The sequence below is a fragment of the Gossypium hirsutum genome, chromosome A08, assembly GCF_007990345.1.
Source record: "Gossypium hirsutum isolate 1008001.06 chromosome A08, Gossypium_hirsutum_v2.1, whole genome shotgun sequence".
NCBI classification, from domain to species: domain Eukaryota; kingdom Viridiplantae; phylum Streptophyta; class Magnoliopsida; order Malvales; family Malvaceae; genus Gossypium; species Gossypium hirsutum.
This window is the reverse complement of record NC_053431.1, coordinates 2,211,464-2,234,032: the sequence shown is the minus strand read 5'-3', so window position 1 is coordinate 2,234,032 and position 22,569 is coordinate 2,211,464. Positions and strand designations below refer to the sequence as shown.

Here is a 22,569-nt window from a genome sequence, read left to right as displayed (position 1 = left end):
ATACCCCTATACTAAGAGACAAATTGTATTTTACGCTCTTTACTAAAAAAAAAGGTAAATTGGTCTCCTTTTTTTAAAAATATCATCTTTTTCTATTGTTAAAAACTGTTATGGCAGACAGAATAACCAGATAGTTACATGTGATGTGCCACTTGTACATCATGCTAACTTATAGGAAACATCTTTTAACAGTAAAAATGAACAAAATTTTTATCAGATATTGTTCTTTGATATGACATTTCAATCAATCAAAAACAATATGAGTACTGCATTAGAAAAAGTGTTAAACTCAGATACCAAACTATATATTAAGTCTTTTTATAATTTTATAATTATTTTTAAAAGTAATTAGTGGGCATGATGATTGTGATGTTGGTTTAGTTTTGGCATCTTGGTAGAGAAACCAAAGTCTAAAATAGGGTTAATATACAGTTTGCTCCTTGAATTTGTTTAAAAGTATCTAGTTAGCATCTAATTTTTTTTTATATTTAGTTCGTATTTGAACTTGTATTATGTTACCCAAGTAGGTATTTATGCACTAACACCGTTAATTTATATTAACGTGGCACTGATAACTAATCTTATAGTGGCACGTGGAAGCCTCTCAATATGACATGTGGCAGACAAATTAATTTTTTTAAAATATTTTAAAAATATAAATTAATTTTTTTGCTAAAAAATATAAATTAATTTAAAAGAGTACAATTTTTTTAGACAAGTTCAGGTGCCAACTACGTATTTGTTTAGACAATTCAGGTACCAACTAGGTACTTTTGGATAAGTTTAGGGGGTAAACTACATTTTAACACTTAAAAAATTAACATTGTTAACAAATTAGGACAATGTGTGCGACGAAATACAAGTTCAAGTACTAACTAGATAGAAAAAAATTCAAGTACGAACTAAATACTTTTAGACAACTTCATGGGGTAAACTATATATTAACCCTTTAAAATATTGTCCTATTACTTAATTTTAATTTTACTTGATCCACTCAAGAAAAAAAAATCATTTTAGTGGTTAATTTAATCCCCATATCGAACCTACTTTCTAAAGTTTTATGTAGGAAAAATGGTAAAAGATAAATGTCAAATTTATACATGAACTTTGGTTAAATGTGTAATTTAATACATGAATTTTGATTTGATATAATTATATACATAAAACTTGAATTACGGTTCATATGCATACACAAAACTTTTATTTTGATTCAAATCAAAATTTCATATATAAAATTTTCATATGCATGAGATTTCACTTTTGATCAAAATTCACGTTTAGTTTTGACAAATATCCCAAATATTAATGCATATATTGAATTCGTACTTTTTGAAGAGATCAACTCTTTCAGAAGCAATTTTTGAAGTATCATTTATTGAGTAGTCGACTTGTCCTCTAACAACAAAAGAAATTGTTACTGTGTCGGGGTTTTGTCCCTAGCTTCCGCGAAAAACCATGTACAATTTACAACGATGAGAGGTATATTAGTATTATGTGTAATATTAATTATAGAGCATGCGTGTAAGGGACTTGAAATACCAATCTTAAGCTTAAAGGTTAAACATCCTTGTAAGTATAATATCACTATATTTAATTTCCATAATTATAGCAATATTAACATTATTACTATTTCTAATTTTTAAAAATAATTATTTTATTTAATTTTTTTAAATATTATTTAATTTTAACATTGTACCGGTTGAAACTCGTCTAAACTGTAATAAGTTAAAAAATATTTAATTTTTTTAAAATAAAGAAAATAATGGATTCAAATATTTGATCTAAATTCAAAAATGTGAGTGAATTTATATAATAAATATCTAATATTTATATCTACTCTGAATCTGTTATAAATAGTAATTAAATTATTCAAATTTAAATGGTACCAGATCCATAACATAAAATATCCGACTTAACAGACCAATTTCGTTATATCAATTTCGGTTTAGATGGCTTTGGTAGTTAAGTTAATTGTAAATTCTATTTATCTAGTTATATTCATCGATTATCAATTATTAAATTTTATATATGAAACTGATTGATTTAATGTTTTTAATTATTTAAAAAAATATATTATTTTTATTATTTTAATTATATATTTTATAATATATTTTAAATAAGTGAGTTAAAAAAATCATATACTAAAAATCTCATAGGAGAACATTTTTTTTATAAATTTATTTCCTTTATACCAAACGGATAAATAATTAAATTAAAAAAACGTGTCGGAAAACAGTAATTAACCCCTAAACGAAGACAGTTAATTGAGAAAGGCAAAGTGAGTTACACGCGCTTACAACGCGATTAGATATTTTAAACAATTTGATTCTCGAATAGAAGCATGCTGCATATTTTTGTTTTGGTTAAAATTTTCCAAAAATCCCTATACCTTTTAAAATTTTAGAATTTAATCTCTATACCTCTAAATTCCTGAAAATAAAAGTACATGGGCTCAATTCTAAATTTTCAAAAATTACGGAGACTTATGACATATTTTGAAATGTCACACTAACAAATTTAACCTAAAAAAATTAATAATGTTAATAGTTGTACCAGAATTTTGAAATATAAAAAATAAACTAAAATCTTGAAAGGCATAATGATAAATTTAACCTTCAACATTTACATTTTTTGTTGTTTTGACTTTTACTCTTCTTTTTTTTTTAGCTAAATTTGATCCTTAACCTTTCAAAAAAGAGTCAAATTGAATTTTTTTAATGGAAATGGTGATTAAAACATTAATTTTTAACGATGTTAGCTTGACAACTTGTATGGCAATCCATATGTAGGTCATGCTAACATAACATCATTTGTCTTATATGTCTCATCAAAAATAAATAAAAAATTATAAAGATAAAAAAATCAAAATCAAAATAAAAAATATATAAAAAGTTTATAAAATTCAAAAAAACTAGCACGAAGTACTCGTGGACTGTCATGCAAGTTGTTGTGTTTAAATTTTTAACATTTTAGTTAATATTCTCGTTAAAGAATATCATTTCGACTCTTTTTCAAAAGGTTTATATTTTAAATAGACTCTTTTTAAAAAGTTAAGGGCCAAATTTAGCTTTAAAAAATGGTTAAATTGACAAAATGTGTAAACATAAGAGCTAAATTAAACATTATGCCTTCCTAAAAATAAAAGTATAAAGACCCGATTCTAAATTTATGAAGAGTAAAGGGACTTATGACATATTTTAACCAATTATTAAACTAAATCGCCGGCTGTTTGGAAATTAGCTAAAATACTATATTACCAACCCGCCAGCTCTGTCCCTCTCCTTCTCCATTCTTTCACAAACAAAAACAAATCAAAAAACAAAGAATTCAGTTATAAACACGTCGAAAATTTGTTTAAATTATTGAAGTAAATAATTGTTCTTTTTAATATACAAATTTATTTATTTATATTTGTTCATCGTTTCATGCTTTTGGCTTCCATTAGATCTTCATTGCCATTTTTTTTTTTTTTGGATCTTTCAAATCCAGAGATTTGAAGATCGCTTCCGTTTTCTTCGATGAGCACCATTGCGGAGGTAACTTTGCTGCTTCTATCATTTTTTTAAAAAATAAATGACCATTGTTTGATTCATTCATTGTTGAATTGATTGATTGGTTATGTTATTTTATGATTGTTATGAACTATGGAGAGGAATTGAATGATCAAGTGTTTTTTTGTTGGATTTGAACGAGTCTTATAGTCTAGATAGGTTAGATCAACGAGGTCTTTGATTTGAGTTGACTTTTTTTTGTTGTCAAACTTTTTAATGGAAGTGATTGAAAGATGCTGCTGCTGTGTTTGGTTTTAATAGTTAGGGAAACAAATCTTTACGTTTCTTTCTTTCGCACATGTTGAAAAATAGTGTTTGCTTTTGAGCCTTTTAAATTGCACAGAGAAAACGGAAAAAAAGTAGGTAAATTTTGTATACTGGTTGTATTTATTTTGAAGTATAGAGCGTTTGCTTGAATTTACTCTTCTTTTTAACTTTTTTTTTTTTACCTATATGTAGCTTTAAGCTTAAGGGATTGATCAGGTTTATCTTGGTATCTAAGTGTACCCTTTTAATTAAGTTCTGTTTTTCAGATATGATGGATACTTGTGTTACAAAGTAAGTATTGTAACTCTTTTTCACCTATGGTTTCTTTTTACAGATCACATTACATTGATCCATTGAAGAATCTGGGGTTGGTTGTTGGATACTGATTGATTACCTTGAGGAGGAAACTGAAACAAAGGAGAAACACATGAATATAGAGCTCTTTTGTTTATACTAGATGAAGGTAGCTAAGGAGTGGCGATTAGGTAGCATGGGTGATACTAAGATCTTGCCTGGATCTCGCCATCGCTCTCCTTTGAAGAGGCCAATATGGATTATTTTAATGGTTTCTTTTGTCAGCCTTTTTCTAGTTTGTGCTTACATCTATCCACCGAACAGCGATGTTGCATGTTATGTATTTTCTTCTAGAGGTTGCAAGGTCCTTACTGATTGGCTTCCTCCTCCTAAAAGGGAATTAACTGATGAGGAGATTATTTCACGGGTTGTGGTTAGGGATATTTTGGATACACCTCCTGTCGAATCCAAAAATCCTAAAATTGCATTCATGTTCTTAACTCCAGGTTCATTGCCATTTGAGAAGCTTTGGGATATGTTCTTCCGTGTAAGTTTTTTTTGGTTGTTGTTGCTAGTTCATTTTTCCCTTCCGTGATCTAATGTCTTCATATTCTTCATGGACTTTATTTTTTATTCCATTAAATCTCATGGTTATTATCCTTAAATTCAGGTTGGTCATTTTACTAGTTTTTGTGTCCAGGAATTGCCTAATATGAATGAGAGCCATATGTATTTCATTTTAGTAAAGAACATTTCCTTTGTTGATTGCCAATGCAAATATGTTAATGTGTATGGCGAAGGTATTAGTGAAATCAATCTGGCTTATTGTGAATTGATATAATTGCTAGGGTGGAGGACAAGGCAATTCCCCTGCTTTGTATGATTCAGGATGTCTGTATCAATGCCTTTTGGTTATATCGACTGTCTGCTCAGTCTGTATTGTTTCTGTTGAATTCTTGCAGAAAGGAATTCTAATAACTTTGTATATCTTTTTCTGCATTTTTGGTTTTTGAATTATAATAACCATGTATCCTGATAAAAAGGTTTGCTCAATTTTCTTGGCAGGGTAATGAGGGAAGATTTTCTGTTTATATCCATGCATCAAAAGAAAAACCAGTGCATGTGAGCCCTTACTTCCTTAACCGGGAAATTCACAGTTCTCCGGTATGTTTCTTAGATCAAATTTTGTGGTTGAGCTTTGCTATCTGATATATGACTACTTCAACAATTATTGTACGGTTAGTTTTTCTATTGATTTATTTATTGACACTGAATTTGCAGGTTACATGGGGAGCATTTTCTATGGTTGATGCAGAGAGACGATTATTGGCATATGCTCTAAAAGATCCTGATAACCAACATTTTGTTTTACTCTCTGACAGGTAAAATATAGTTCGTGTCATTAACACCCCCGCCCCTCCCAAAATATACATATATATATTTACTTGTACTTTTACCAAATCTGAAGTATTGATGGTGACATTGCAGTTGTATTCCATTGCATAATTTTGATTACGTCTACAATTATCTAATGCATGCTAATATGAGTTTCATTGACTGGTGAGTAGAATCTGAGAGTATTACACATACACGTACGCATAATGGACTTTGTTGCACCATTTCCCTTGTTTGAAATTTATCCCACCCACTTTGTTTGCCAGCTTTGTGGATCCTGGACCTCATGGAAATGGCAGGTATTCAACACGCATGTTACCTGAAGTAGAAGAGAAAGACTTCAGAAAGGGTGCACAGGTATGTGTTAATTGATATTATAAAGTCTCTTATGAACTTATACAGTGTCTTGTTGTAGCAAGTTTAAATCATTGAATTTTATGCAGTGGTTCACAATGAGGCGGCAGCATGCTCTGCTAGTCATGGCTGACAGTCTTTACTATTCAAGGTTTCGGGATTACTGCAGGGTAAATTTTATTAAAGTATTCTGTTCTCGTTTCGAATTTACAGCAGCCTTGCATTCATTGATGAGAGCGTTGGTTCACTTTTATTTATTCCAATTTTAATGATTATTCTTTGTATTCACCATTTCGACTATAATGTTGAAACATAAGAAGAATTAATTTTAGGTGGCCTAAGTGTAACTTCTTTTGGTACATGATGCCAAAAGTAGCTCTTAACAATTGCTGTTTATCGAAAGCATTACGTATCCTTACTATTGTCTGTTAGACTGGTCTCAACTATCCTTATTGATGTTTATTTCCGTCATTTTCTAGCTTAACTATTAGCATTAGCACTAAGATAGTATTTCTAGCTTTAACAAGGGCACAAAATGATAGAATTTGTGCCTAAGTTTATGTTGCTGACATTCAGTCATTCACGTTCTTGATTATAACAGCCATTTGCGGATGGCAAAAACTGCATTGCCGACGAGCATTACCTCCCAACCTTTTTCAATGTAAGAATCATACTCTGCATCATGTTTCATACATTTCACTTTAGCTTCTTCTAACGCTTGTTCCTTTTATCAGTTGGTTGACCCCGGTGGCATCGCAAACTGGTCAGTAACGCGCGTTGACTGGTCTGAGAGAAAATGGCACCCTAAATCATACAGGGCACAGGATGTTACATATGATCTTCTAAGGAATTTTACGGTACACTCTATTAACTTATAATAAGACCTTCTTGTTTAACAAATACACTACAAACGTGTGGTTCCTCTGTATGATGATGAACTATCCAGAATTATGAACTAAGATTCTGACGGTTTTTATTTTATTCTTTTTGCAGTCGATTGACATGACCACCCATATAACAAGTAACGCTGGGGTATACATTCCGCATATATTTTCCCATGCTTTTAGGAGTTTGTATAGTTACTAGATTCCGAATATAGTTTTACGTTTGACCGTCCTTTTTGTAGGGCGAAGAGCTGCTACAACCTTGTATATGGAACGGTACCAGACGACCATGTTACCTATTTGCAAGGAAATTCTATCCAGAAACCTTAGATAAATTGGTGACACTCCTCAATTTTTGACTGAATACTTTGGTGGGATCGGTCATATTTTCTTCGTTCCATCTCGTTTTTACGTAGAGGTTTATACATTTGTAAATGGCTTGTTTTGCAATCACACAATTCTTGAGTGCAAGGGTAACAGGAAGAGAACAACGAGGATGACAATCGAACAAGGCCGGAGGGCAACGAGTTTGGTAGGGTTGCGTCCTTCCGGACAGGTAATTTATTGTCCATTTTCTCCCACATTTTGTGCCATTGATCATATATGAGAAAGAACATGGGGGAAACTCTTGTTTTTTCTTCTTCTGTAAAAGTTGCAAAACATGACTGGGGCACCCTTTTCTAGAAATATAAAGGCTTAACTTTTAAATCCATGCAAGATGCATATTTTATTTGCCATTTACGAGTTCGCACTGTTGAGTGATGTGACTTTGATTCTTCATTGTTTTTAAGGTATTGTTATATTATAAGGACATGACCTTTTATCCTTCAAATACATGGACAAAATTTAGAAAAAGTTTATCATACTTTTGTCCGATATATAGCCATATCCAACTTTCACACCCAAATCAGAGTAATATAAGTATTCTTGTTCGATCATGTTTTTCTTCGAAATTTATTAATTGAATCGAGTAACATAAGTGTTCTTGTTTGATTATGTTTTTTTTTTCGGAATTTATTGATTGAATTGGTTTTGTATTGAATCATAATTCTTTGGTATAAGTTATAGTATTTATTTATAGGTGTCTACAGTATTTTATAGCTTGAATTGAAATTGCAATACAAATTCATTTTTTTAAAGTAGTTTTATTTAATTAAATAATTAAAATTGAGAGAGAGTAGTTGATTATTTGGCTTTCTAAAGTGCCTAAAAAACTCTATCTAAACGAACAACAAATATTATTACGATAAGTTTCAAATAGTTTATATAAAATCTTTTAAAATAATTATTTAACCACAACAACATGGTTTGAACCTTTGACCAATTAAAGGTCAACCACAAATATATATATATAGAGAGAGAGAGAGAGAGATTTTATATAAAAATAAAAAGAACAAAAATACCTTCAAATTATTTTGTATTTTCCTTTTCAATAATTTCACATTTGGGTTAAGAGATGATGAACGTATGATACCAACTCACTAAAAAAAATAGTATAGTGCACCAGTTCACTCTTGTTTATGAATCTCCAAAAATTCCTTCAAACACATGTTAGTACACGCACATACATGTATGTGTATGTATATGGATATAGAATATGTATCAATGGAAAAGATGTGAGGGGTGGTTGGACAATAAATTACCCGTCTAGGACACACCACCAACAACTTGCTAACCTGCAGTTTTGCTCTACTCCGTCCAAAGAATTCGCAGTCAGAGACGAGGAGCATCATCAATTTATGTAGGGTTTCTGGGTAGAATTTCCTTGCAAAATAGGTAAAATGGTTGTTTGATACCGTTCTTTAGGCAAGTTGCACCTGCTCTTCGCTCAATGAAAAAAAGAACACAACAAAAAGGGTCAAGAATCTAGTAATTTTACTGACTCATAAATGTGCAAGAGAAAGTGTTTGAAATGTACAAGTTTTCATCACTTATTGCATGGATCATCGTATTACTATGGTATTCCAAGATGACAAACCATGCCAGAATTCATCTATCATACAAAGGAACCGCAAATTCTAAAGCATATCGTTAAGGTAGTAAGTTGTTAAGTGTTGCCATTTTCCTATGTTTGTGCAAAAGACCAAAGGTACGTTTCTTAATGACCTTACTACCTCGCACTCATTAGCATCAAGAGTGGCAAGTAATTATCACAATGGGATTGCTTAAAAGATAAGTTATAAGCACATGTACCATGATATCCTTTAGAAGCTCATCAGTAACATCCCAAGCCAGATGATTCTCAACACCGCTTTCTTGCAGACCAGTCAACAAGTGTTACTGACCGGTTTGCAATATCACCAAGATCAACCTTCTGAGGACATACAAATGAAAACAACATTATGAGAAGTTAATGTGAACAGAAGGAAACAAGAGTCCAAAGTATGGTTCTCACCTGGAAAAATGGCCAGCATGTAATGTGCATCAGCAATGCAATTTCTGCCATCCAACCCCGGCTGTAATAAACAAGAACATGAATGATTGAGTCAGAAACATAAAACTTGTACATGCACGGAGTACGATTAACAAATACTTATACCGTAATATGGTAAAAATACCATGGAGGCCCTTGTATTAGGGGTTAGATTGCATTTTGCCCACTTTACTAAAAAAAAAAAGCAAATTAGTCCCTGTACGTTAGATCAAAGAATAAACTGGTTCTTCTGATAAAAATTCCATCCATTTTTACTATTAAAAACTGGTACCTGTATATTAGCATAAGATACATGTGGCACGCCAAATGTAACTATCTAATTATTTCATTAGCCACACCAGTTTTTAACACTAAAAAGGGATGAAATTTTAACAAAAAAGACCAATTTACTCTTGGATAAAACGTACAGGGACTAATTTGCCCATTTTTTGAGTGAAGGAAGCAAAATGCAATCTGACTCCTTGTGCAGGACTTCCATGATATGTTTACCACCAAATATGATTTTTGTATATGCCCCAATATTGACATGAAACCTACAGTTATGAATATCATTACCGACAGCTTAACATGAAGAAAGGATCCAAACTATTTAATTGCTTCAATTAAAGTAGATAGACTTTACATTACCTAATGGCTATGTTGCTCTGACTTTTCATTTTTCTTGGAGTACCCATGTCTGACACCTGCATCTTGCCCATTTCTGAACTTCAGTATGAGGATATGATCCTCCAAGGACTCTCCAAATGTATGAAAATCTCAAAAAAAAAATTTAACCAGAAACAGGCAGGCCTGCACATGAAAATGGTAAATTCGATCTCAGAAAACATGCTAGTGCATGTGTGTCTATATGTAGAGAGGCAAGTACTAATTAGACTAGCGGAAAAGGGGTAATATGTCATAATTGAATTGCATAATGAAGAAACCAAAGTTACCTTCTGGAAGATAAGAAGTTTAAATGGCATGGTTATCGTTTATCAGAAACAGACAAGCGCTAGCCTGTAAGTACATTGCTTCTTGTCCTATCTCCCGGGCAGAGAAAGTTTTAGGTTTTAGACATGGCAACTAAATAATAGTAATTTGACTACATATCTCCCTGCAAGCTCGAAAGCATATCATTCATAATTTTATTTGCCTTGTGCAGCTCCCCTTTCGAACAGAGTGAACTAAGTAAGGAATAGTAAAAGTCAAAACTACGAAATTGAGATTCCTCTTTTCCAATATCATAGCATTCCGCTGCACCATCTAAATCGGATATTTTGTTGGATCCAGCTGACACAGTAGAGACTGCGGAAAGAGTTTCACTCTTCAAACCATTGTTCAGTGCTTGAGATTCTTGATGAACGGTGAACCACTTTTGACTAGGAAAAAGTATAGATGCGATTTCATTAAGAACTACCAGAGCTTCTTGGATACTTCCTTGGTCACATAAGAATACAAGAAAACTTTCTATCGACTCTGACTCGATCTTGGTATCAATGTTATTTATCAGCTCTACAACAGATTTTGTCTGAAGCATTTCTCTCAAGATACTCCTTGCCTCTTCCATCCTTCCTTTCGCACAAAGACCTCGTACCATATGAATAAAACCCAAGAAATCAGGAGATACATTTTTCATTTTGAACTCGGAATAGAATGTAAGAGCACCTTCCATGTCACCTTTCATACAGTACCCATAAATCAGAGCACTAACAGTGAACTCATCAGGCTTAACACTCTTGTTCTCAAGATCAGATAGAAGCTTCAAGGCTTCATCCATTTGACCAAACTTACAGTAATTGTCAATGAATGAATTATATACACGTATATTCGGTTTACATCCCTTGTAAATCATACCGTTGAATAAATTTTTGGCTTCCAGCAGTAAACCTTGCTTACATAAATTATCAATTAGTGTTGCATATGTAACTGTAGAGGGAACCAAGCCAATTCTTTCTAACGAGTCAAATAGTCGGAGTGCTTCAACAAGACACCCCTGACAACACAAGCCATTTATGACCGAATTGTATGTTACAATGTTCGGAGTAATCCCATTATTTTTGGCAAAAGAACACAGATTTAAGGCTTGATTAGGGTATCCTTCTTTGCAAAGGGCATGAACCAGGAATGAGTAATCAACCACATCCATATCAGCGAAACTTTCGCTAGCTTCTAAGACGAGTTTATATGCATCCAATAACCTACCCTCCTTTACAATGTTTTTCAAAATCGAGGGAGGTAAACTGACAGTTGATACTTGCTCCTTCATTTTCTTGAGAAACCGTAGTGCAATGTCCGTATTATTAAGACACAAGTATTGTGCCAAAATCTTGCCAACAATAGGCTCAACAAGGCCATAGTCTTTCAGGAAGAAATTGAGAAAAGGGCCAACTAGAAACGTTGTCCCACCATAAATAAGCTTTTCTAATACCAAATTATACGAACTTTTCATCAAAATTAAACCCTTCCTCCTCATCACGAAGTACACTTCAGTTGCAGTTTCAACAAAACCTCTTTTGCACAAGAAACGGATAGCATCGTCACATAAACTATTGAAAGTGTCTGACCCGAAATTCTCGAGTTTGTAAACAAAATTCATAACTCCCACTGCACCCATTTGAGAAAAAGCTGCCCGGATCAACATCATAGAGATACCCATGTCCAAAATGAAACCTTTCTCACCAAGTTCAATAATCACTTGAATGGCCATATCGACCATTCCCTGTTTGCATAGCCCACTTATTATACAATTATAGCATGCAACAGAAGAAACTAATGACACCCTATACTCATCAAATACTTCAAGTGCCTCCTCTATTCTGCCCACTTTACAGTAGCCATCAATCATTGTGCAATAAGTAATCGAATCTGCATTTAAATCCATTTCCGGCATTGCTTGGTAGAGTGCACGAGCATCTTCAAATGCACCAACCATAAAGAATGCTTTGATAAGTATGTTACATGCAACAACATCCATACAAAGACCAGATTTTTCCAATTTTTCTTTCGTCTTAATAATTCCTTTTATATTCCCTTCTTCGGTATAACCATACAACAGAGTACTGTATGTTATAATATCACCGGCTACTTCTTTGAATACATTATCTGCTTCAGATGTCCTCCCAACCTTACACAAACCATTGATGACTATGTTATAAGTAACAACACTTGGCTTAATCCCTTTCTTCTCCATTCCATCTAACAAATGGAAGACGCAATCAAAATCTCCTTTCCGACAAGCTCCATCAATCAACGTTGCATACATAAACTCATCCACTTCAATCCCCATATCTTGAACTTCCTTGAACAACCTAAATGCCTTCTCGAATTTCCCTTCCTTACAGAAACCTAACATGATTGCCGTATACGTAATCACATTCGGCATCACCCCGTCTTTCAACATCTTCTTCAGAAATCCAACAACCTTCCCAACACTACCTTCCTTCGAAAACCCATCAATAAGGACAGTGTAGCTCACAGTATCAGGGTTTATTCCTCTTTCAACCATCTCTCTATATTTTCTCAAAGCCTCCATTAAACACCCATTTCTAAAATACCCTAAAATCCAACAGCTATAAAGAATAGCATCCAAAGCCAGCCCTTCCTTTTTCATACTATAAACCAACTCACAACCCTCATCAAATTTACCCAACAGATTAAAACTGCTTAAAAGAGCTGTATAAGTAACAACATTAGGCTTTAAAGCTCCTGAATTCATACAATTTTCGAAAAACCGAACTGCAACTTCAGGTTTCCCAATCTTACAAAAACCAACAATCACTGAACTACAAACAAAATTATCAAAAGGGTATCTAACATTATCACCTGTCATCAACTCCAACACCTCAATTGCTCTATCCATATTCCCTTGAGATACAAAACCATGAATCAACGAGCAAAAAGTAAAAGAAGAAGGCAATGTACCAGAATCACTCAAGCAATCCTTTAACAACAAAAGACCCTTCTCTGGGTTGTTTCGGATGACACCAAATCCTTGAATTAGAGAATCCCAAAACCGAGTTTTGGGGAAATCGGGACATTTCGACATCTGGGTACTCACCAAATGTTCGGCTTCTTCGAATTTGTGCAATTTGAGGAGAGAGCAAATGAGGATCGAGTGAGTTTGGGAATTGGGATTGATTTTGTAGGAATCCAGCTGAGAGAAGAGATGGATAACGGCGTTGAATCTTCGGGAGTGGGAGAGAAAGAGAAGGAGCTGGTTGATGGATTTGAGCGTGGGGGTGAAGCCGCGTTTAAGCAGTGTTTGAAGAGGTGGGGTTTTAGGAAGGGAAGAAGATGATAAACGAGAGAGCCTTGGGGGTAAAGACATGGCTCTCCTCTTTTTTTTCTTTTTTTTTTGAAGTGATTTGTTGAAGTTTGGTGTTTGTAGTTTGCTCAATGCTCTGGACTGGACATTGTTGCGCTTCTGCAATTTTCTTTCTACTTCCTCCGGTTTTTTTACCCCAAATAATCAACTCTTAAATCAATCGGTCCAGTTTATGAAAATAATGGTGAAATTTTAATTTAAAATCATAAATTTATTTCCTTTCTTAGTTTTTGAAATTCAATTGTCATATTAAGTTAAATTGAATCCTGAGTCACTAATATTTATCGGATCAAGTGATAACGAGTTTAATATCTCTTAAAAAAATTAAAAAAATACAAGAAGATCTTTTATCTCTCTTTTAGAAGGAGTTCGATTAGTCTTGATTTCAAATTTAGTCGATGCTTGTTCGGGAGAGTTAGCTCTTTTAAAAGAAATTTTTAAAATGTTATCTGCAGGTAGTTAATTAGACCCAAACAATTGAAGGTCCCTCAACGAGTGTTTAGTATCTCGTGCTCTGTCAAGAGCTAATATGCCATGAGTGGCTACCTTGAAGGCCTAGTTTATAGAGTCAGGAACGTCTCAACCGTATGTATACAGCCACCCATCAAGGCAGTGTGAGCATCTTGCCCTTGGTAGGGTATATGGTACCACTTGATGGGTTGTCGTATGCCCAGGTACGGTCAAGGCGCTCTCGATTCTGTAAACTAGACTTTCAGAGTAGTTGTTCAAGGCATGTTGACTTTTGGCAGAGCACGAAAGACAAAACCCTCTTAGAAATAATGCTTTCGATTGTTGAGAATCTAATTAGCTACCCGATGAACAACACTTTAAAGACTATTAAGATCACTTCAGCAATGCTCAATATGATTAATAGACATCGAAAAATCTTAAATAAATCAAGCCAAACCCTTAAACAATGGCTTAGTTATTTTCCTCATCTACAACGTTCAAATTCACAACCTTAATGCATCAACTTTTTAACATTTGTGTGTTTATATTTTTTGCCTATGTGTATATATATTTTTTATGACTTAATACATCATTTGGTATCTTGTATTTGGTAAAAACTATTTATTTTAATACCTAACAGTAATGGTATTAATTTTTTAATGTTTGATTTGAGTTTTTGATTGATTTGATAAAAGTTAATTACTAATACTATTTTTAAATTTTTCATAATTTTGTAAACAGAATAAACTCAATTTAAATTATGAATTTTTGTTTAATTTTATATTCAATTTTTTATGAAAGTTGATTTGATAAAAGTTAATTGTTAATATTATTAATTAATTATGAATTTTCATCAAATCACTTTTATCCAAAGATTCTCAAAGCAGGTTTTCAGATTTTCAGATTTAGACAAATATCACGACCTTTAATCAAGGTTAACAAAAGGAAATTCAAAGAGATAAAAGGGAAATTTTGGTTGTCAATCCAACAAAACATAATACAAAATAGTAAAGGAAGCATTTTTTTATGGAATTAGCAAAGAAAATTAGTAGCAAAACTTATAGAAGGAAGATGCTACAAGTCTCCCCACGCTATAGCATTTACCTTTACAAACTACTATTCCACATCTATATATTTCAGACATATATATAATCTAAAACCCATATCTTATTACCACAAATTACAAAGAATAATAGTACGAGGACCATTTCATCTACAATTACTACAACACAATTAACCAATCACAATCCTGAATTGTATAATGATCCGTGAAAATATTATCTGAAATCCATGTTTGAATGAACTGAGGACCGTGTAATTCAGTGTTGTGATTGAATAATTGTAAGGTTGTAGTAAAACGAATTGCAGATGAAAATGCTCCCTAGTTCTGCTTACCAATTAAGTCTATCGCCAGTGTCCCATAGCCACCACTGGTATAGTTACCTTGTGCCCTCTGCTGCCTTTCATTGTGATCTCTCCGAAGCAGTAGCTTCCGGTTACTGATCGAGTGGTAAGAGTGACTGAGAACTTTCTTGATGCGCCGGGTCTCAAAGTCATGGCTGAAGGCCTGGTTTCGATGGCAATGGATGGATGCATTCTAGCTGTGATGACGTAGGTTTCTTCCTCAGCAACGTTTGTAACGGTGCGAGTAACGGTTTGAGTCCCAACCAGATGAGAGATTGTGATTGATGGGGTGTTGAGATTCGAAGGGCGGCCAATTGTGCTATTGCAGGGGGAGTTTGTGTACTTCTTTATCTCGTGAATGTCAATACCAGGTGTGGTGCACAAGAATCCAACATAATCCTCATAACCTACAAAAAGGCAAGGGGAATGCAAATAAAGACTCCGAATGATTTCGCAAAGCTACAAATAAAGAGGCCAAGATCCAACGCAAAAAGCAAAAATGCCTGCATCAAAGATGAGTCCGGGATCCAAAGCAGCTCTCGGATTAACATGACCACTCCCATAATCAAAAGGAGTGGCAGGGACAAGTTTCATGGCCTCTGTTTCAGAATACTGTTGTGCTTGAAGAGGCCTTCCTGCTCGGTCGAGCTTTGTTGATGTAGTCATCAAGGCTGATTTTATAGCAGCGGGGCTCCATTGAGGGTGTTTCTGCTTCAAAAGAGCAGCTATCCCTGCTATATGTGGTGCAGCCATACTGGTTCCAGATATCAAAGCAAATCCTTCTCCTGCTCAAAACAAGGAAGATTAGGTCTGAAAATTTTCACTAGTTGAGAATACAAGAGAAACAAATATAGAAACCAAGCACATCTTTACCAACGAAATTAGGCTCATCTGTTCCATTTGGAGACCAAGCAGCCCAAATTAGAGAACCAGGTGCCAAAATGTCAGGCTTGAGAAGATCTGCATCTTGAAAGCTGAAATCTCTTATGTTAGGCCCTCGAGCAGAAAATAGTGCAACCTCTGGTGCAGATTTATGGAGAATTGGCATCAAACCATCCCCGATGCTACCAATAGCTTTGAAGCTCTTCACTCGTCCAGTCCAGTCTCTCGGTGTAGAAACATTATAGTAGTCAATAAGATCCTACAAAAGAGATTTCCGAAAGACAAATCATAAAATTTAGCATCATTGAGTTAAAAAGAACAGTTAAAATTTTGGCCCGGTGAGAAAGCTATCAGCTTTGCTTATCATATCAAAAGAACAGGTAATGGGAGCAAGGAGATTTACCATTGTCTTTGGGACATCCGTGATAAGGATTCCGGGTATGCCAACAGGAACAGGATCAAACTTGGTTCCAGGAGAAACATTTTCCACTGCAAGAACAAAACCAACCGCACCAAGAGCCTTGGCTGTTTCAGAGACTTTCTTAATTGATGCAGTACCAACAACAAAGTTGAAGGAATAGCCACAAAGAAGAATGTTCCCCTCAACCAATTTCTTGTTTAAAACTTCTGGCCTTTGGCAGTCCGAGGGACTAAACTTTGTCGCTGAGGAATCTAGTAGCACATCATTAGCAGCAACCATGGTGTAGGTTTGATTTGGATGAGTAGAAGCTGCAATAATCCATAAGTTCCAGAATTCAGCTCTAAAGAACACAGATTTATCCAAAAATACTAAAAGAGCCAAGGAATTGGCAAGGATCAGCTACAATGCTGACGATGAGACTAATGGCACATTTGGCCACAACTTAAGAAGGCATCAACTAAAGAAAAGCATTAACTAGAAAGAGGAAGAAGTCTGAATCCCTATCCTGACAGATTAACAAAACATGTCATCTCCTGTGTAGATACCAAACCATTTTCATCTACTGTTCTTAAGAAACATTCTCAAAGGGTCATACCAGACAAATAAATAAACACAGTTGATGTAACTTACGGGACAATCCAAGTCCAGCTAAAGCTTTTCCATTTCCCAAGTTCAGATGGTTTTTGTATCTACGATCATCAATTGCAGCTGCAACAGATGCTATCCACGGGCTATAAGAAACCAAAGTTTTAGGGAAAGGACCTCCATTTCCAGCTGCCTGTGCTACAAAAACACCAGCTTTGACAGCTGCAAGAAGTGTAGCATCAAAAGGATTTAAAAATGTGGTCTTCGTGTTTGTTGGAGGACTATTTGGTCCCACAGAGAGACTGAGAATATCCACACCATCATGAACAGCCTGTTCATAAAAATTGTCAAACCACAAGTTTTTGACAAAAGAATAACATAGAAGAATGTAGAACTGATTGGAAAATAGGCAACTTTTAGAATCAATGGATAGCAAAAAAACAGCTCTTCCTTTTTTTCTTTTCAGGCGTATCACAAGCAAATTCAAATTTTACTCTATATTTTCTGTCCTGGCTTTTTTTTTTTTACAGGTTCACATTTCAACTTAAGATAACCAAAACAGATTCACATTTTTCTTGACAAAGGAGGATGTCAGTCATCAACATCTTCAATTCAAAGATAACCATCAAAGAAGTGTTCTTTAAACAAAAACATATCCAAGCTGTGGCTCAATTATTAGCAAGAGAGAGCCATACAAGACAATATACAAAAGGAAGATCCTTTATCTGGTTACCTAGAATCCCAAATGTTAGATGTAAAAGGAAAACACTACCCATAAATAATGTTGAATTGTATCCCAAGCAAAAACTAAAGCTCAAAACAGATGGGAAGGCAAGTGAACTTAGCAGTAATCTTAAATCAACATAAATAGGAATCATGGAAATAAATATTCCAATTAAAAATCGTGGCACACCTGGTCAATTGCAGCTACCACATCTGCGACAAACCCTCCAAAAAGCCTGTATATTGCCTTGTAGACAGCAATCCTAAAACAAGAAAACAAAAGAAAAATGCCAATTCCCATATCAAAGAAAATAAAACAGCTTTTTAACTTAAATCTATGCAATCTCTACCTGGCACAAGGAGCCATTCCACTTGCTTTTCCAAATTCATGCCCATGCAATCTAACAGGAATACCATTATTCCCAGCGGCAATAGCTGCTGTATGACTGATATACAGTGACATCCAAAAAAGGGGAGGTTGTTAGAATGAAATAACAGATACAATTTTTAACTCAATACCAGTAAATTTATATAAAAATCTTCCATCAAATGCTAAACTTTTTCCAAAGTGAGAAGAATAGAAGTTCTGTAAAGAGAAGTTTATGCTACTTTGTTTTACCCATAAATGCTGCAAAAAATTAGAGGTAGTCTTACTCCATTTTATGCTCATTAAACATATTGAACATAACCATGTCGGAGGAGCCAGACACATGTCACTGTCCGACTATCACGAATTAGTCTAAGTACCATGGTGTCAATATGATTATACAACATAAATAATAGTTTGATTTATATCTGACATTTTGTTGATATATTTGAGTGGGGATAATTATATTTTATGTTATATTAAATGCATATTAGCACTTACACAAGCATGTAGAACATTTAACTATTACATCCTTGATCAGTATATTTCAGCCAAACAATCACATTCCAACTTCTGATTCTCATACGTTCACTTTTTTTGTTTAAAACTGGAATGAGCTCATTTAGGTCCTTAAGACTTTCCTTCATGTAATGAAGCAAGGATATAAAAGTTAGACCTCTCTTGAAGGTATATTTATTAAAGATAAGGTGGCATATTTTTTTCCTATTTAGAAAATAACTGCAAAATAATAATTGCAACTAACCTTCCATGTCCATCGCCATCCATGGGAGAGGCAAAATCAATAGTAGGATTAAAGGCACCAGCTGCTTTTGCAGCTTCAGCAAAATATTGGGCTCCAATGATCTTGCCATTACAGAAGTCCCTCTTGGTATCAGGGTCAATTTCGCATTTTCCTCTGTACTTTGGAACAGGTCCATATGGGTCATCGTGATGGGCTGCAAAGCTTGGATGATGTGGATAAATTCCTGAGTCTACAAATCCTATCACAATGTCTTCTCCAGCCCTGTCAAAGCCACCTCCTGCAGGCCATACACCAGTTGGGAGCCCCAGAAATTGTGGAGTGTGTGTTGTAAGTTTCCTCACCTTCCAGTCTCTCTCCACAGACTTTACACCAGGAGCACGTTTTAGAGTTTCTGCCTACTAATATATTGTCAAGGTGTAAGGAACGATAAAGGAGAGACTGGATTCAAAAAAAATTTTGCAGGTATTCGTTCAGCTAAAAGTTATTTCAAATACAACAACACGGTATGTGTAGCAGCTAAAAAGTTATTTCACCTGTTGGGGGGAAAGGTGAACTGAAAAGCCGTTTATCAGGTGTTTATAACTGTAGAGTTTCTTGTAACTCCCATGCTCAAACAGCATACCAAGTAGCATATCATGTTTCTTTTCAAGATGACTAGCATAGGACGTTACCAATTCACTGAAACGATAACAAAAGAAAAAAAACGGAAGGGGATTATTAGCCAAGCAAGCATTGGAACATTTTGATCAACTAAGAGATTGCGTGAGCCCATAAAATTTGAGTGAAAACCATACATGCCAAGGCAATACGTAAGATACCAAAAGACTTTGCAATAGTAGACTGAACCACCTTATTGTTTTACATGAGAGGTTTCATTAATCGCATAGGAAGGTAAAAATTAGCTCAATTTCGAAAATAATGGTTCAAACTTCAAAGCATAGAATTACAAGGTCTTTTCTAGGAACTCACAGCACTTACTCATGTACAGATACCTATGTTCTTAGCATATTTGAACATTCGAGAAAAAAATCAAAAAATTAAATATATTCATTTTGAACAAATATTCATATATGATGTTATCTGCTTCTAAATCCAAATAACATAAACTAATACTATATACAACATAGTTAAGTCAAATACTCAAATCATAGTAATATTTTAGGCCCAAAAATGTGCATAGATCATTCAAACACGACAATTGCTGAACAGGATATCAAATAAGTCCAATATGAACCAAAAAAAAAATCAAATAAGTCCAAGACCCCACAGCAGAATCTGAAAACAATTATATATAAAATAAATAAATAAATAAACACATCCACACAAACACAATGGGAAATACTAAGAAATTTACCTAGTAGTGTCAAGCTTCTCATCTGACTCTACAGCGGTAGCTTCAAAGCCATTTTCACCACCTTTGTAGCTAATAATAGGCTCACCTTCTACAGTCACTATGTAAATCTCAGCTTTTCCATTAACCACAAGCCCCAATAGCACCAACAGGACAGCCCAACCAAGCCCTGACGCCTTCATTTCTCTCGCTTCACTAGAGATCTGCTTCATATTAAATCAGTATTTCAAGAAAATTGCTGGGTTTTTCTAAGTCAAATTTAACAGCAATTACCTTTTTTGTTTTTTTTTTTTATGAAAATATTTTCTTGTTTCTTGAAAAGGCAAGAACTATAGTTTTATATGCAAGGAACAAGACTGTAAAAGTGATTATTTGATATCGACATTTATAGAGATGAAATAAATAAACTAACTTTGGCTTATAGATCTTTCCTGCTAAAAATAAACTTATTTCAGTGGAGATTGGATTTAGCTGAAATTAGTTTAGCCCTTTTCAGCTACTTCAATAAACTATATTATTGCATTAAAACCAAAAAAAAAAACTATATTATCATTTTCTATAAGAAAAAAATAACAGTACTTAAATCAGTAAAAAAGAAAAATATAAATAAAAAACGAAAATATTACCGAAGAGACACTAAAAAACCCGATCCAATCCCGCCGGAAGCTCACGTTTCTTAGTTACATTCACGTCAACCTGCGTCAACGTCCTTTTTATCTACGATCCAAACAAAGAATAATTACAAAAATGAACTAAAAAAAAAGAAGAAGAAGAAAAAGAAAGAAATACCAGAATCTCCACAAGCATTTTCGGTGGTAAAGAAGAAGATCATAACAATATCACTCGAAAAAATTAAATAAAAAATAAAAAAATAATAAAGGAAAAGAAAGGAAAATTTAGACTTACGCAAGTAATAAAGGAGCGAATCAAAGAAGCTTTTATAACACGATTTTTACCAAAAAAAAGATGAGAAAAATGATTGGATCAGAGAGAGAATATAGTTTATTCACATTTGCAGAGATTTAATAAGTTCAGATAGATCCTTCATTCAAAGAAAATAAGAGAAAATTGCTGTGAAAATAACACACACACACAAAAGAGAAACAAAAACTGGAGATCTAAGCAATGGAGAAAGTAAAGTTCTTTAAAGGTTTATTTAGCAGTGTGTGTGAGAGTAGAGAGGAAGAAAAGAGCTTAAGTGAGTCTGTGAGGTAGGTAGTTTTTTTTTTTTTTAATAAATATTCTATTTTTTACTTTTTAAAAAGTTTAATCATTAAGTAGTACAATTTATACCAATTTAACCATTACTTAAAATTGTTTTAATTATAATTTTGACCCTTTTTTAAATATTAATATATTACTTTATTAAACGCGTAAAAAAAGTAAAAGTAATAATAGAGGTTTAATTTGGTTTTAGTCCCTTTATTATGGTGATTTTTTAGATTTAATCCTTCCATTTTAGTTTGAAGTAATTTGTTTTTTTTGTTAGAGTATGACGTAATTTTCAGAGAGGCTTAGAAATTCAGTAATATGTTTAATAATAATTTATTTTTTAAATAAATAGATTATATATCTTTTTTAATAGTTTTATGTCACATCAGTAATTTAATCTTGAATTATAGTATTTTAATTTAATTTTAATTTTTTTAAAATAAAAATACTTATGTAACATAAAATTGTTAGAAAAAAGATGACTGGACGTCACTATTTCATATAATTATTTCCCTTTATCTAAATACTTAAAATTGTTTAAAAAAAATTCATGTACTCGTTTCAATGGTAACAATTGACATTGTTATGATATTATCAATTTCAACCTACTAATAATATTATAAAAAAATTAAATTAAGTGAAATTAAATATCAATTAAAATCATATTTAGTTACATTATTATCAAATATGAGAAGTAAACTTATTTTTAATTGAATAAACAAATTCAATTAATAATTTTAAATGATACTATATTATAAATAAATTTTAAAATAAGCTAATTTTTAAACGATTTTTTATACATTTTCTTTTATTGTTCTTTAAACTTGATAATTTTTTATCTTAATCTAAGGATCTATTTTTATCCACATTAGTTTTTGAAATTAACAATTTTTTAAATTTAATCCTTGAATTCCCTTATGTATGATGAT

The 22,569-nt window shown here is 33.3% G+C and overlaps 3 protein-coding genes across 12 annotated transcripts; 1 reads left to right on the top strand and 2 right to left on the bottom strand.

Annotated features, from left to right (window-relative positions):
* Window positions 1–3,287: 3,287 nt before the first annotated feature.
* On the top strand, window positions 3,288–7,453 carry LOC107926293 (glycosyltransferase BC10). Of its 2 annotated transcripts, XM_016857115.2 has the most exons (12): window positions 3,302–3,367; window positions 3,490–3,536; window positions 4,153–4,659; window positions 5,178–5,276; window positions 5,394–5,494; window positions 5,601–5,672; window positions 5,774–5,864; window positions 5,951–6,031; window positions 6,463–6,522; window positions 6,596–6,718; window positions 6,855–6,893; window positions 6,988–7,453. In XM_016857115.2, exons 3-12 carry the CDS (start codon window positions 4,276–4,278, stop codon window positions 7,102–7,104), a joined length of 1,167 nt encoding a protein of 388 aa, XP_016712604.1. In that variant the 5' UTR covers window positions 3,302–3,367; window positions 3,490–3,536; window positions 4,153–4,275; the 3' UTR covers window positions 7,105–7,453. The 2 variants fall into 2 exon arrangements, with proteins under 2 accessions (XP_016712605.1, XP_016712604.1); XM_016857116.2 differs by lacking the exon at window positions 5,601–5,672 and having other exon boundaries at window positions 3,288–3,536.
* A 692-nt stretch (window positions 7,454–8,145) lies between these two features.
* On the bottom strand, window positions 8,146–13,634 carry LOC107926292 (pentatricopeptide repeat-containing protein At5g57250, mitochondrial). Of its 6 annotated transcripts, none has more exons than XM_016857113.2 (5): window positions 10,112–13,634; window positions 9,807–9,968; window positions 9,141–9,201; window positions 8,939–9,059; window positions 8,146–8,572 (listed from the first exon to the last, which is right to left on the bottom strand). In XM_016857113.2, the coding sequence occupies exon 1, from the start codon at window positions 13,483–13,485 to the stop codon at window positions 10,261–10,263; it is 3,225 nt and encodes a 1,074-aa protein (XP_016712602.1). In that variant the 5' UTR covers window positions 13,486–13,634; the 3' UTR covers window positions 8,146–8,572; window positions 8,939–9,059; window positions 9,141–9,201; window positions 9,807–9,968; window positions 10,112–10,260. The 6 variants fall into 6 exon arrangements, with proteins under 6 accessions (XP_016712602.1, XP_016712600.1, XP_016712601.1 ...); XM_016857111.2 differs by having other exon boundaries at window positions 8,146–8,567; XM_016857112.2 differs by having other exon boundaries at window positions 8,146–8,562.
* Window positions 13,635–14,940: 1,306 nt separating this feature from the next.
* On the bottom strand, window positions 14,941–21,696 carry LOC121204874 (subtilisin-like protease SBT2.5). Of its 4 annotated transcripts, none has more exons than XM_041075596.1 (12): window positions 21,335–21,696; window positions 21,055–21,145; window positions 20,432–20,631; window positions 19,611–19,755; window positions 19,078–19,472; window positions 18,298–18,393; window positions 18,138–18,210; window positions 17,270–17,555; window positions 16,622–16,947; window positions 16,210–16,477; window positions 15,840–16,121; window positions 14,941–15,743 (listed from the first exon to the last, which is right to left on the bottom strand). In XM_041075596.1, exons 3-12 carry the CDS (start codon window positions 20,608–20,610, stop codon window positions 15,337–15,339), a joined length of 2,457 nt encoding a protein of 818 aa, XP_040931530.1. In that variant the 5' UTR covers window positions 20,611–20,631; window positions 21,055–21,145; window positions 21,335–21,696; the 3' UTR covers window positions 14,941–15,336. The 4 variants fall into 4 exon arrangements, with proteins under 4 accessions (XP_040931530.1, XP_040931529.1, XP_040931528.1 ...); XM_041075595.1 differs by having other exon boundaries at window positions 21,055–21,124; window positions 21,218–21,660; XM_041075594.1 differs by having other exon boundaries at window positions 21,055–21,124; window positions 21,335–21,660.
* Window positions 21,697–22,569: the final 873 nt, after the last annotated feature.